At 39.4% G+C, this 14,886-nt stretch overlaps 1 protein-coding gene across 1 annotated transcript in view; it reads right to left on the bottom strand.

Moving 5' to 3' along the window:
- ccdc120b (coiled-coil domain containing 120b) overlaps positions 1 to 14,886 on the bottom strand; it is a 51,966-nt gene that overhangs the window by 13,654 nt on the left and 23,426 nt on the right. Inside the window, exons 2-4 of the mRNA XM_088338511.1 lie at positions 14,035 to 14,164; positions 13,855 to 13,957; positions 13,335 to 13,465 (exon numbers count right to left, since the gene is read on the bottom strand). Coding sequence (XP_088194637.1) covers positions 13,335 to 13,465; positions 13,855 to 13,906 — 183 coding nt within the window. The 5' untranslated portion in view covers positions 13,907 to 13,957; positions 14,035 to 14,164. The remainder of the gene's footprint in view (positions 1 to 13,334; positions 13,466 to 13,854; positions 13,958 to 14,034; positions 14,165 to 14,886) is intronic.

Raw genomic sequence — 14,886 nt, 5'->3', positions numbered from 1 at the left:
ATTTGTTAAGTTACGGGTCCCAGGACTTGCAGTCTTGGTTAAGGGAGAATAAAGAAGATGATAACAATGGAAACGAAGCCTTACATAGTAAAGATATCCGAAGAAGGCAAGTACATGTTTAAGAAATGAGGTCGATGCTTATTAAAAAAAAGAAGGCTGTTAAAGTAAACTAGTCGTGGCAATTTAATTTTAACCTGCCGTCACTTTTTTTTGGGCTGTTTACGTCATCGTGACTATGGTGTTAAGAACCGGAACAGGAGGAGAACCCAAATGCGTGACGTTTCTCACACATGCTTTTATTTTATGGGAAATGGGGCAGTCATGCACGTTAACCCAAACGTCAGTGATTCAACGATCGTTGGGTGTAAGACGTAAGGCAGCGAGCAGTCTAGCGTGGAATGACAGGAAGCCAGAGGCCGACGAGATCGATACCAATTGCACGTGCAGATATCGGACAGATGGGGTCGATAGCGGACAGGACGGGATGGACAGGATTGATATCAAAACTGGATATCGAAATTAAACAGGACAAACTAGACGGGAACGAAACTGGAGACCGATATTAAACAGGACACAATAGACTGGACCAATAACAGACAGGAAAACACCAACAGGAAACTGGAGAGAGTCAAAAACCCACGTCTTACGGGTGCAGAGGTTTGTTGACCGACTGACAAAGGGTGAGCGAGAGCACTGAGCTTAAATAGGAGGGAAGCCAATCTGTCAACGAGCCGCAGCTGGAGCCACACTGGCAGGGCCAATTGGGTGCCATGGCAACCGTGACATATGGGTCAAATATGTTTCTGTTCATTGATTCCCACACTCTTTAGGGCCGATCTGCTTTTGGTAACCTGGGAGATTTAATAAATAGAAAGGGATCAGGGGAGAATTTTTAGATCAGATTGGAATTTCTTATTGTAGGTTCCTGTTTTCCTTGCAAGTTCAAAATGCATTGGTTTCTTTTCTCCTTATTTTAAGTGTCTACTTAACAAAAAACTTACTGAATCTATATTTATTAATAATATTTTGTAATCATATACACGTATATTACATGCAAGTACTGTAGTACTAAATATAAACAGTTTTTTGACTGATTTCAAATATATACCTGTACATGCAGTTTTAGTGTTTTGCCTTGTTTGGAATGCATTGCTTAATTACCATAGGTTTTTATCCCCGATATACAACAATTCCACGTTATTCCCCCCACCTCAGAACAGATTAATGTATATTCCCAGGAATCGAGTGTATTTGTAGTGTGCTTAATATGTGGTATTATTCTGGACTTGTACTTCAGTGTTTCGCATACATAGAAAGATTCTGGCGGGCCAGAGTCTCACAACCCTGTATTTAAAAAAGATCTAATAATATTAAAAAATATATGAATAACATTGGCGAGCGTCACGTTTTACCCAGGCTGAACATTTTTCAACACCAGAAAAAAAGGTTCAGTGCCAAGCGTTTTGCACAGAAGACCACCCGAACACCTCGTCGCATTGCCGGTGTATTCAACAGAGAGTAAAAACTAAAATTTGTAAATTTCCTCAGAGCAGGAAAACACTTTGGTGGACACAGGCCCTAACTATTGCGCTTTACAATGACATCCTGTAAACTATTGAAGAAAATCAGGCATCCTGTCGTGGCAAGACGTAGTGATTTTTAATACTATCATTTACCAAGTAACTAAATTTAAAACTCATTTCGATGCTTTGGTCTGCTAGTTATTATCCGTCTAATTAGAAGACAAGAAGATTTTTTTAACCCTGTCTCGTTTACCATGCTTTGTGGGTGTGAACAGTTTCCTGTGTCATTACCTTTCATAACTAGTGTATTTATGATTCAATATTTTACTAAGGCACAAATTAGTCATTGGTCTAGCTTTTTGATTTTGCTCTAAAAATCCAAATCCACAAACCCCCCTAGACCAAGGGTCTCCATCCATGGTGCCTTGGGGCACCAAGCTGCCCCCTAAGAACAGGTAGGGTACACCCGGACCTACTCCTAAAATAGCTCATCAGTGCTAGGTCATTGTGACTTTCTAGTTTTTTAATGGTTGACTGTGTGTATTTAACCCTACTTCCCATAATAAACCTAGTAATAAACATAGTATTTCCATGGTAACAACATTTTAGAAAAGTTTTACTTTTTGATATGCTCAAACTGGGTGCCCTTTGCGCTAATTAGTAACAAAAAGAATCTCTCGGCTTGAAAAAGGTTGGAGACCCCGGCCCTAGACTGTCCAACTACTGTTGTAGAAATTGGAGGTCCGATAATCGAGAGAAAGTCTTCTCATAAGTGGATAAAAGAAATAGACAGGAGCCAGTCTCGTTACGGAGGGAGATTGTCACTTTATTGATGCGTCAATAAAGATCTCACAGAGCTAGGAACATGACAATGTATTTAAAGCTGGTAGTGACGATTAGGCTTCGATTGAGTACACCCCAAAAGGCGGTCCTGTATCACGTATGAGTACGTGACCAGTCCCGTGTACGCCGTATGAGTACGTGACCGTTCCTTGCACGCCGTCTGGCAACGGTATCTTCAAGGTAAACTCTAATCGTCTGGTAACGGTATCTTCAACCGAGGTCACCCCGACCTTTTCCCACAAGCAAGTAATGTATTGTAAGTTAATGTAGACATGTATGCAAATCTATTTCTATATATGCAAGTGCAAATGCTTTTGAGGATTTGCCACAACATAATCCCCCCTTTTTTTTTTTTTTCCTTTGAATGGAAATTAAAATTGAAAAGGAATACAGAGTAGTGGCAAATTATTACCAATCATAGATATCAATACAGGACAGAGTTTACGCGAATCGAAAATAAAATAAAATTCTGGCGGTCAGCCTGCTGTGATTACTCTAACTTTCATTGTTCATGTTTCATTAAATAAAAAAGAAAAAACCCCTAACACTCCAAACATCTGACCCATGCACTAACCCCCCCTTCATTTATCTTTATCCGTACATACTGTATTATACACGTGGACCGTCGACGGTTGATCGGTACGTGATAAAGGTAAATGAATAATTAAACTGATCAGCGATAACAAATTTTGGTAACAGCCGTCGATACATTTCAAGATGAGTGCATGACTGGATAGTGATACAGCATATACATCGGCCTTTGGCCTGACCCCTGTGCATAATTTGAAGACCATGCACTGTCGTATTCGTCAACGGGTGGCGTGAAGTCAGATGTTGGAGTGAGTGTTATCCCAGCAGGCATCACGCTCAGTTTCCATGCAGCCAAAAACCCGGAAGCGACGATGACCATCCCAGGCAGCAGCTTGTTCCCCGGCAGTGTGACATACCAACAAAAGAATCACAAGTAGAAACCAATATATTTGTTGCTGTTATTCCTAGTGCTACTTGATATTGTTATTAGTGTAGATTATCATTTGTGTCTCTTTCCGCAGATGCTCCATTATTTAATGTAATGTAGACTGACTATTAACGTTGCCAAATAAAATTCAAGGTTTTGAATTTAGTTGAGTCATCTGTCCTCCCTCAGGAATAGGCTTGGATATTTAATCACTAACTGTGCTCATTTAGCTTCTTACCACCCTAGTATTAGCCACTACTGTCATTTGTTCCCCAAAAGTCTTAAGAATTACTCTTTTAAGAATAGGTATGGCACAGAAACACAACAAATACATAATTATTACGATAGTTAGTACGAAAATTTCCCCCTTTGCTAACATACTACCCCAGTACCAATCAAGAGATACTGTTCTTTTCAGTATTTACTGTCACTTCATTGCTCAACTCACTGACATAACAGTCAGTGCTTTTGTGAAGCTTCCTGCTTCGGATGAATTTAAAGGTATATACGTACAGCCTTCCTCCTTTATCATATGACACACCTATACTGGCTAAAGGAAAATCGAAGGCCTGATGATTCTGCCAGGCCATCCTAGACGTCTCATGTAATTGCTCTCCTACTGCACTAAAGGCCTCGTTAATGTAATTAATAAACGTTGTTGGTTGTAATAAATGTAGTTAATCCATTTTGCGTTCTTATTCTGAGTTATCCAGATAAACACCGATCCTAATCCAGACTTAATTTCATTGCTAGCTATAAATTACTCTGGAATTACTCTCGGTTGTCCGATGTTATTTAGCCATACCCGTCCACATACATATGTTTTCTTTACTCCGGCCAATTGTCAACAAAGATATTTCATTTAATTGCTTTTTCCCCTTTTCACTTCTTCCTTTACCACTTGTATATCCCTCTCTTCTCTTTTCCTCAACGCCTACTTTCTTTTCGCCTTTTTACTTCTTCCTTTGCTAACTCTTATCTTTCTGTATTTGTAACTTCCTTACTTGCTCTGCCAACAAACCATTTTCTACATAACTTTCCCTTCTCCTACGCCCCCTAACACATGCTTTTTAGCCCACTAGTTTAATGGGAAATTGACATATAACCATCTCACTTAATCTTTCAATTCATCTATTTATTTTTTCCAAACCAATTAAATCTGCTATCCTAGCTCCACCTACTTCATTTGAAAACGACGTGCATTGATCTACAACGATTCATCTTACTCATTTGTATTCCATTCAATGAATATTTCCTCCATATTCAATGAAAAAAAGTATTTACTCACGCTTTTCCACTACTCTCGTACAACAATGCTTTTCATTCTCAAATTACTCCATTTATTCCACTCAATTAGATTCTTCATCATCTTCACATTCCTTTATTTTCAAATTTTTACTGAAAACGAAACATTTTAATTCATTTTCTGTCACTATTCCATCTTTCTATGGTGTGGTTTTGGCATTACCTCTATGAATCTGAAATAACTCTACATAATTATCTAAACTTACCACTCCTAAATTTATCGTTTTCCAATTGAAAAAACAGAAAAAATTTGGACCGTAAAAAATATTTATTGGAACCCCTTAGGCCCCTATGCGTTATGTTGTACACCCTTTGCGTCAAACGCTGATTTCCCAGAAAACGAACGTTTTCGATTCCTGACGCGATGTGCTCTCGGTTCCACCCAAAAACAATATTTTTAAACGGTCTTACTGTTGATAACAAAACGTTTCTGTCGTTGCATTGTGCACTTAAATTCGCATCCTTTTTCTTCTTTGTTAAAAACGCACGCGCTCTCGTCCGCGGCAATTTTCCTTCGTATTTTTCTATTTTTCCTTTTCAGTTACGTGGGCCGCTTAAACGCGAGCGCAAGACAAACATAAGACAAAGAAAAAAGAGAATACAGGAAAGAATACAAACGTTTACAACATTGAACAAACATAAAACATATGACAAGACAAATGGCCCACAAAAATTTAAGTTGTTTAGTCAAATTAAGTCAGTGCACATTGAGACCATGCGCCTACACAACTACCGAGTTAGGGTTACGGTTTTCCTCTTCTACACAATTTCCCGAATTTTACGTACTGGCCGTGCACTCATTTTTGGCTGTCGGCGTCGTAACCTCACTCTTTAGTGCTGCCGCCGTGGGTGTAGGTTTCCCTGGACTTTGGTCGTCGGAACTCTTCTCGCCTGTACCGTCACATTAAGGTTTACCCTATTATCCGTCACTTTAGTCTGTACTGTCGTTAACATATTTGGTTTCTGGTAGGCCGTCGGCACTCCGACTGGTTGCACGTTTCTCTGACTCATCCCATGATACCCGGAATTTCAGTAATTCAAACTTGTCTTCTATCGCAAATTGCACTATTTATACACGTCCTTCTACTCAATCAAGGAAGCAAGGCTTAGGGCGCTCTGAGAAGAGGGATGACTGAGAATGGGCGCCAAGAGTGGACTGAGAGTGTGATCGTGGCTACTGTGTTGTGCTGCGCAGAGACGATTCAGTTTTATTAAGACGACAGCAGTATGTGTGTGTGTGTGTGTGTGTCGTCGTATCGATACTAATAACTACAAGGAGTGGAATGGAACTATGACGACTATAACATGAAACCAAACGAGACGTCACGCTCTATAGAGAATTTACCAACCTATTTCATCATCGCCTACAATCAGCTTAAAATTTTTCCAACATTCTGCTTCTTAAAAGAACCTAAAAAAAAATCAGTCATTAAAAGCGCAATTAACCACCAGTCTCTCGTCCCAAAGACAATAGTTTTAAGTCAATGGTGGGCAAACTTTTGTCGTCACGGCCTAGGGACACATCCAGTTTTTCTCATTTACAATTATGATGTTGTATTTCATTATATTTAATTCCTGTTTATTTACTTTGTGTAAGCTTTGCACATCAAACTGAAATATTAGCCCTTTGTTCCTTGTTATTTTTTCCATTGTTCCTTACAAAACCGCTCCCCAGTTCCCAAACGTACGACGGTGATCGCTTGGATACACCATTTTTCAGATCTTTCCCCAAACACTATTTATGTCTGGACTTGGGCTTGGCTATTCTAACACATTTATATTGTTAGTTTTAAAACATATTATTTTAGATTTTGTTTATGTACGAACCTCTACTGAACATCAGTATACCTTCAGGGCAATTGCAGTTGACTCAACAAGGTTCGTTTGCTTTCGGAACGGACTAATCCCGTTTCAATCCAATTGATTCAAATCGATAATGTGTTTCGATTTACAATAGTTTCATCATTTCATATTTACTGCTAGAACCAATTAAACGTATAAGTAGAGGTACAACTGTGTACAACTTTCTTTTGCACTATATTGACTATTTTTCACCAAATGCATATTTACACAAACCTCAACCGTATGTAACATTTTAAATGCACATTCTTGTGTACATATTGTATTAATTATAACTATAACCTTATCTTTTCCGTTCCTTTACCTAACTTTGAAGATGGAGTGTCATGCCAAATTTAATTGTCAGTTACAATATGTGCACCCGTTTTGTAACTATGTCCGTAAAGTTATATTCCTTCTTATCATAAATGATGCGCATATATGTAGTGCCTCCAATACCCTGAGGAACTCCAAAAACACTACCTAATGTGTTGTTTTTCATACTTTTGTCGCAAGTTTTTCATACCCAATTTTCAGCAAATTATCCTTATTTAAATAATTTATGTTGTATGTTTGTCTTAGTGTTTCTTTTTCTTTTCTTTTTAAAAGAAATATTTCATTCAGTGACTGGAATAGCTTCAGCTACGTTATTAATGATTTCTAGTCTCCAATTTTCTTCCCTGTGATACTATGTCGTCATCTTCAAACTTCTTTCAATTTTTGATAATTCGAAATCATTCACACCACTAGTAATCTATTATTGAATATGAGAAAAACTAAGGAAACAATCTTTTTATGTATCACGCCTCTTTTGAATATGTCCGTTTATAACCAACGAAAAGATGGACACTAAAATTATGGATGGTTTCCAGTCGTCTTCTTTGTTTTACACGCCTCTGCTTTAGCAAAACTACACGTCTTAAAAGTTCTTACCCTTTTTACATTCGCATATTCAACGAGAGATGAATAGTTCTGTTACTTAAACATTCTTTCTTTTTAAACTATTCTGTATAATTATCTAGTATACGCTCAGTGTTCACAGTTCACCCTGTTCCTGTGTCCCAGACGCATCATCTATGTTGGGGACGCAACCATTTCCTGTAAATTTTCATTATCATTTAATTCCTCTTTAACAAAGATTCTTGGTTTTGCTGTATGAGATTTTATTTTTCTGCACGCCGATCTTAGCTAACGAGATCTCGTCGCTTCGAGATTACGTCATTGTTGTTGGTAATTGGTTAAGTCCGTCTTTTTCATTGGACAAAACGGCTTTTTCCTCAATTTATTGAAGAGAGCCCTCTCATAAATGCTTTTCTTGCACTTAACTTGGTATTTAGTTCTGTAGTTACTTATTTTTAATTGATGTAGTGTACTATGTCTTTGTTTTAAAGTACTATATTGAATCGTTAGTTTTGTGATACTGTTTAGTATACCTCTAGGGGCATTTCTCTATTACCGTATTACTGTCGTAGTATTTCTACGGTACTTTCCTTCAGCGATTTTAATTTTTACCGTGTAACGTTTTGAGTGTTAAGTGACTTAAAATTCGACTGACTCCTGCCGACACTTATGAGTGCTAAGGGTCATTTTGTCTCAAATTATTGATCCAAATCCTGATGCAAGCCAAGTTATTTTGTGAAAATGTCAAAAATTCCTACAACTGAAGATACTTACGTATTTACTTTTAGCACGGGCGCTGTGCAATGGAGCAAAATGCGCATGTCATGTCTTTATTTCTTTACACTTACCCAATCTAAACGTTTGAGTCTCTTTGCTACAGCTTCTGGATAAAACGTTCGTTGTCGGTTAAGGTTTTATCCTGCGAGTTTTTATTAGAAATGTCTTGATAGTGAACCTAAATCGTTTAATTAGCTTTTTTATAAAGTATTTTTAGCAATTTATATCCAAAACAGGTACTGCTGTAATGACTACGCGATTGTAAATTGGAGTTACTGGAGTTTTCCATAACATAACATGAGCATCACCTAGAGGCAGTGAAAAATAGTGCTTATGTGGGTGCTGTGACCCCCCTTTATTATCCTGTTAAGCACTTTTATTTTGGTTGCACTCCACAGTGCAAAGACTTCTTGCGGTCAATTTATACACACTGTCCCTTTAAAAAATTTCGAGTGCATGTCTCTTATGAAACCATATTCTAAAAATTATATTTTACACATTTTCGTCACATCTCACATTTTTCTTTTTTCCTGTAATGTTTTTGATTTTGGTACTTTAGAGCTTATCTACCTCAGGGCCAGTGAGCCCTTCATGAGGTAAAGTGTACTTGTACTTTCCAAATCACCAACCGTTTTGGCATGTTATACAGTAGTGTCACACTTAACCGGGTCGCTGTCTCTAGGATGCGTCATGGTCGTCAGCGTCGCTTTTCGGATCTCCGGTTGCACTTTCGGAACCGCAATTTCCATTCGCCGCTGCGATTTCTCGAGCTCTGCTCCTAGTAACAACCATATCAGACAATTTATTATCACACACAGCTTTGTCACCCACATCTTGTTTTCCTAATTTGAACGTTACTGTCCTGTTGATCTTGCTTGGTCTCGTTGACGGTGGCAGCAGGGGTCAGCAATAAATGATTGGTGAAAAATTAATGCCATTAATTGCGAAAAATTAATGGAATGGTTGCTTAAATTCATAAATCCATTTATTGCAAAATTTAAATAATTAGCAACTATTGCGAGTTTGCGACCCATTAATTGCGAAATTATCCGGGTTTTTTGTTAGTCGATTGCGTCAACAAACGTGCAAATTTTTTCGCCGCGCGAGCATTTCGTATGCGGTCAAGGGCACATACACGCACAATCGGGACAGTGCATGTATACGCGGAAGCTACCGTGTTTCCCCCATTATAAGGCCTAGCTTTTTATGAGAAATGAAATTCAACCTTGTCAACAAATTGCCTAAAAGCCCAACTTTTTTTGTTTTCTAACAACCGCTTCTGGGACAGCGAATTTGTTTCCCACATCGTTTCATCTAATGAAAATCTCTAACATTTTCACTCTCTCCGATGTTTCTATGTTGTACACATTTTGTTCATAAATGAATGTGTAATAAATAGCAAAACCTCTCATTACTAAGGTGTCTTACTGCGCATGATAATGTTGGCGTGAATGTTCTATCATTCACTGTTCATCTAACCTCAGTTAGTGTTCCGACAATTCGCATATTAATCTAGGAGGAATCGACAAATTATAATTATAAAACAAGCCCCAACATGCCGGTAGCTGATGTGATCACCAATAACTCAGAAGATATTTTTTGTACTAAAAGTAAAGATTAAAGGACCAGTTTGTTCGACCATATTGACACAGCTAGTATACCATTAAATTACCAATTAATGGCTAGAAATCCAATAAATACCCATCAATTGGCCTTGCCGCAAAAAAAAATAATTTTAATTTTTTCGCACTTAAATATTATTTTTCTTCCAAAAATCAATTAATGATGACCCCTGGGTGGCAGCGTGAGCCCTCGACCTGGACTGCGGCCAGCGTTGCCCTCACGACGGTGTACGGTCCCTCACGCCTCGGATGGTTCCTCTTTCGTCGACCTTGATGTACACGAGATCCCCTGGGACGTCTTTTCAAATGGTTGTTCGACCTTGGACTCCTGTCTCTTAACCAGCTAGTAGATGACAGCCGTCAATTGTCACATTCAGTCTCTCAGTTCAGTTTGTAGTGTTTTGTAGTTGCTCAAGTGGCCCAGATGCGGTGCTGGTCTGCCTGTTACAGGGATATGATTTGACCAAAGTGAAATTATCTGAAAATGAGGTGAGGGTCTGGGGGGCGCGGGCCCCCAACTGGGTCCAGGGCAGTGCCCCGGTGGGGGGACTAGTGGGGCGAAGTCCCCCCCGGAGCTCATGGGTTTTCCGTGTTTTTAAGTACTTTCAATGCATTCAGATGACAAAGAAATAGACAAAACAACAGTATCAATTTTCAATGTAGTTCGAACTATCCCATAGAAAATTACAGTTTAAGTCAACTCAAAATCAGTCACATTAAAAAACATTGGACTACCTTTGCTTTTAAAAACTATCACTGAGATCTAACTCATGTGATTACTAAGTTAACACATAAATCATGTTGAAGAGTTCAAATTTCATGAACAAATAATTGTATCATGACCAAATGAAAAGTAACTCATTAGAACATACCTCTAATGTCTTTGTTATGGCAGAAGAGTTTATCTATAAATGAAAGTACTGTAGTGGGTTGTACCTAATTCACCCATGGAACCATTGTTTAATGTGTAGTTTTTGTAAGATGCCCTTCACGACCTTTTGAACAAACAAATTTATCTGATATAAAGTCAAAGGTATTTCCCTGTTACCTATTCTCCATGCCTCTGGAGACACAATCACCGATTTCCTGGAAAGCAGATTCAAAATACAATTTTAGCAGTATTTCTGTGTTAAAAATAAAATAATTCACAATCCAAACGTATCAATATTCCTCAGATTTGTAAACACTACGTCAATCAACAAGATTCTAGCGTGATTCAAAGCAGACGTGTGTTGTTAGTTATCACCGCCCTGTCGACGGCCTTGGCCGTCTGGCTCAGTCCATTGTGACGTTCACTCGCAGTCTGCCGCCGGAATGTTTTCGTGAGCTTATCAGTACCAAACTGACCTTGGTGCTCAGCTGTCTACCTTTTTCCCCTCGTAACTGGCTGCAATCAGCACTGTTTGAGGAAAGCCTGGATGTGCTCCAGTGTCCCCACGACCCTTCTGTAGACAAGCGGCCAGACAATGGATTAGTGAACGTCTTTGTTTGTTCTTTGCTCGTTTTTCTGTCCATCCTCAGCCCTTTTCAACGATCGTCTGACTTCTGAATCCTGTTAAATCGGTCATGTTTACAAACTCGGATGTTTAGTCTAGGTTAAATGACTGAATGAATGAATGAAGACATCACCTTAGCAATTAAATTCTTAAATTTTTCATGGTCTTCCTCAAGATTGAGTAATCTGCTCTTCATTGTATTTTGAAAAAGCTTGCCAAATTGTCCTCAATTTACCCAAACTATACTTATTACGTTTATCGGAACAAGATCTCACAAATCAAAAGGCCGCACGCAAACGGAGCACTTGACTTGACGAATTAAGTAATCCCTCCATTTTTTTATTTTTATGACACCACTTAACATAACGTTACATAAAGTAAAGGGAAAACAATACACACGGTCGAGCTCAACTTACACACGGAGAAAGACAGAGTGGTGGGGGTAAGGAGGGGGGGGTAAAAAACAAAAAACAAAAAAGAAAAAAGACCAAAAGAACCAACGGTTTGCGCTAATAACCCACAAAAACCAAGAAGCAGTCACTCCATCATTCATCCATGCATCCATAACTCCACACCCAACGCCAAACAAAAGAAAAAACAAAAAAGACAAAAACATCAAAGGTTCTCCTCCGCGCAGCGTCGTCCTAGCCCTTAAACAGTTAAAAGCAGTAACGTTCGCTCATTGGTCAAGCGATGTTATCTGCCATTGAAATAAAAATCACTCAGCGAAGCCCACGACCCTGAGATTAAGAATCTCATGCTCCACCGACTGAGCTAGCCGGGCGGGGGAGAACACACATCCACAGACAGAAACACACACGCACAGTTCTCGCTAGCTGGCACACACCAACATTCCCGAATGAGACATCTCCCACACCAAAACATGTCATCAATTCCCACACATTCTTTGTATCGCCTGTTCTATGCGAAAGTATTTTAATAATAAAACATCGATTACTGCTCATTTTTTAGCGTCGGTCTAACAAAATCAGATTTTAGAAAATGGCGATCTTTCATGCACCACACTTCTTGTTAAATGCAAGGTCACATGTCGGACTCCCAAATCATAAATCCACTAGGGAAACAAATAAATATTTCCCGTATTAACAATATATAAATCGTCTATTTTGAACTGTCACTAGCCAATGACGACGTCTTATCACAGCTTTACACAGATCTCAAGACAATCATAAATATAAAAAACCTGACGCCGCTGCCCATCTTTTATCCAGATAAAATTAGCCTTGTTACGTTTTACACGCAGCCAGTCCCATAAAAACAGGATTATCTGAGCTCATAATTCCCGTTCGGACAAAAAATCTCAACTCAGTTTACATATCTCATCCGTCCTAACTTGGGGGCCAGACTTTAAGACGGAAATCCACGTGCACGTTTTCTCATAATTTAGCTCCGACGCCACAGGCTCCTGTCCACCCACGAATCTCCACAAGCAAACCGAAGTAAGGAGAGAAAAAAAATCTTCCTTACCTCAACCGCTCATTCGAGACCGTTCCACTGAGAAGTCTTTTCCCTTTTCTTTTTTACTTAATTAGTGCCAATCCACGTTGCGGCGCCAAATGTTGTAGAAATTGGAGGTCCGATAATCGAGAGAAAGTCTTCTCATAAGTGGATAAAAGAAATAGACAGGAGCCAGTCTCGTTACGGAGGGAGATTGTCACTTTATTGATGCGTCAATAAAGATCTCACAGAGCTAGGAACATGACAATGTATTTAAAGCTGGTAGTGACGATTAGGCTTCGATTGAGTACACCCCAAAAGGCGGTCCTGTATCACGTATGAGTACGTGACCAGTCCCGTGTACGCCGTATGAGTACGTGACCGTTCCTTGCACGCCGTCTGGCAACGGTATCTTCAAGGTAAACTCTAATCGTCTGGTAACGGTATCTTCAACCGAGGTCACCCCGACCTTTTCCCACAAGCAAGTAATGTATTGTAAGTTAATGTAGACATGTATGCAAATCTATTTCTATATATGCAAGTGCAAATGCTTTTGAGGATTTGCCACAACACTACCAGGGGCTCACAATGATATGGGGAACACAGTACTCACAGCTTCTTGAAAACAGATGAGTTTGAGCTCCTCGACGCGAGTGGTGAGCAAAGCCTCCAGGGCTTGCTTCCTCTCTTGCAAGGCCGCAACCCGCTCAGCCTGAAGCTTGCCGTCGTGGCACACTTGAACATCTGCGGGAGAAGTTCACACCAACAGGCTTGAGAAAATCGGAAACATTTGTGCCAGCTTTCTTTTGATTCTGAAAACAAATGTATTATGTCCAGGCAGGGTGTTTATTTACACGTTTTCACAGCGGAGGCTTATTGATTGAGTCTATGCCGAGTCAAACAGACAATGCCTATCAAGTGTTGTGATAAGCTTATCCGACACCTGCAGGCTCAGTATAGGAACAAAAGAGCTTCGCACATGCAGATTTTGCTTTTGTTTTCACTCAGACGGAGTGTTTTAAAAAAACTGAAAATTCCTCCGGGGCATTTAAGGCTTGCTGCGACATGCAGGTGAGTACGTTTACGTCACAGTCTGTCTGGTCTGTGAGACTCTTCTCAAGTCGATAACTCACCCGGAGCGCTCACCAAACCCATGGATGTAATCAGATGGCTTTTGACCTCCATGGGGTTTAACTGCAGGGTTTTGAAGATTCACGCTCCCAGACACACCCTCACCTAATGAAAAGGAAACAGGATCTCTACTCAACAAGCGTCCGGAGCGCACATCTAAAAACAACCTTTTGTCAACGGACCTTGTTTTGTCGGCCATGTGCTGTCCTGAGGTGTCGAGTCAGTGGTCAGCGGGGGGTGACTTTGTGCGTCCCCGAATTCAGGCGTTGCATCAAGAGCCGGAAATTCTGCTACAGTGCTTAAAAGAAGATCCTTTAAAGGAGAAAAGATTCGGATGAGAGAATAGCAACTGCATTCGCTAGCGGTCCGAGTATTTGCTATCTTGTTTAGTATGACTAGTACTGAATACCGATTTGTGAAGAAAGATCTAGTCAAGTCAAGTCATTTTTATTTGTATAGCTCTTAATCACAAAGAGTCTCAAATTGACAACTGTTATGCAATGTTTCAATCTACAATCAATCATGAAGGATATCCCCCCCCAAAAAATTAACAACTTCAGATGTCAGGTAACATTTCCTAAACATGAAATTGTTTTAAATATCCTCAAACTTGGTTTTAGTTTGCAATTCAATTCCAACTAAGACGGACTATAAAAATGAATCATCTTTCTCCTTTAGAAAACTAAAGCTGTGCAAAGCTTTTGTGCCTCAAGGTAAAGCGTGATGGAAGGAGTCTAAAATTACCTCTCGGAATTAATTAACAGCCAGTTAATTTACAAAGAGGGAGTGAAATGTGAGAGGTTTTATTAAAATGGATCCAGACAAATGCTGTTGTGTGTGTGAAGTGCTAAAATAGAAAGCACCAAAGTCATTGCTTAGCGGAGGGTTCGATGCTACCGTTATAACCGAGTAATTGATGTCAAGATTACATAACAAATTAGCTGGAGTGCATTAAATCACATTTCCCACAATCGAATAAACTAAATTACCTTCATTCGAAGCATGCTTGACAAGACACAAATGGAATATTGTCT

Source organism: Urocampus carinirostris, chromosome 6 (assembly GCF_059441175.1).
Source record: "Urocampus carinirostris isolate Australia breed hairy pipefish chromosome 6, RoL_Ucar_1.0, whole genome shotgun sequence".
Classification (NCBI taxonomy): domain Eukaryota; kingdom Metazoa; phylum Chordata; class Actinopteri; order Syngnathiformes; family Syngnathidae; genus Urocampus; species Urocampus carinirostris.
Note: the sequence above shows the minus strand (reverse complement) of the source record. Positions and strands in the feature narration are given on the sequence as shown.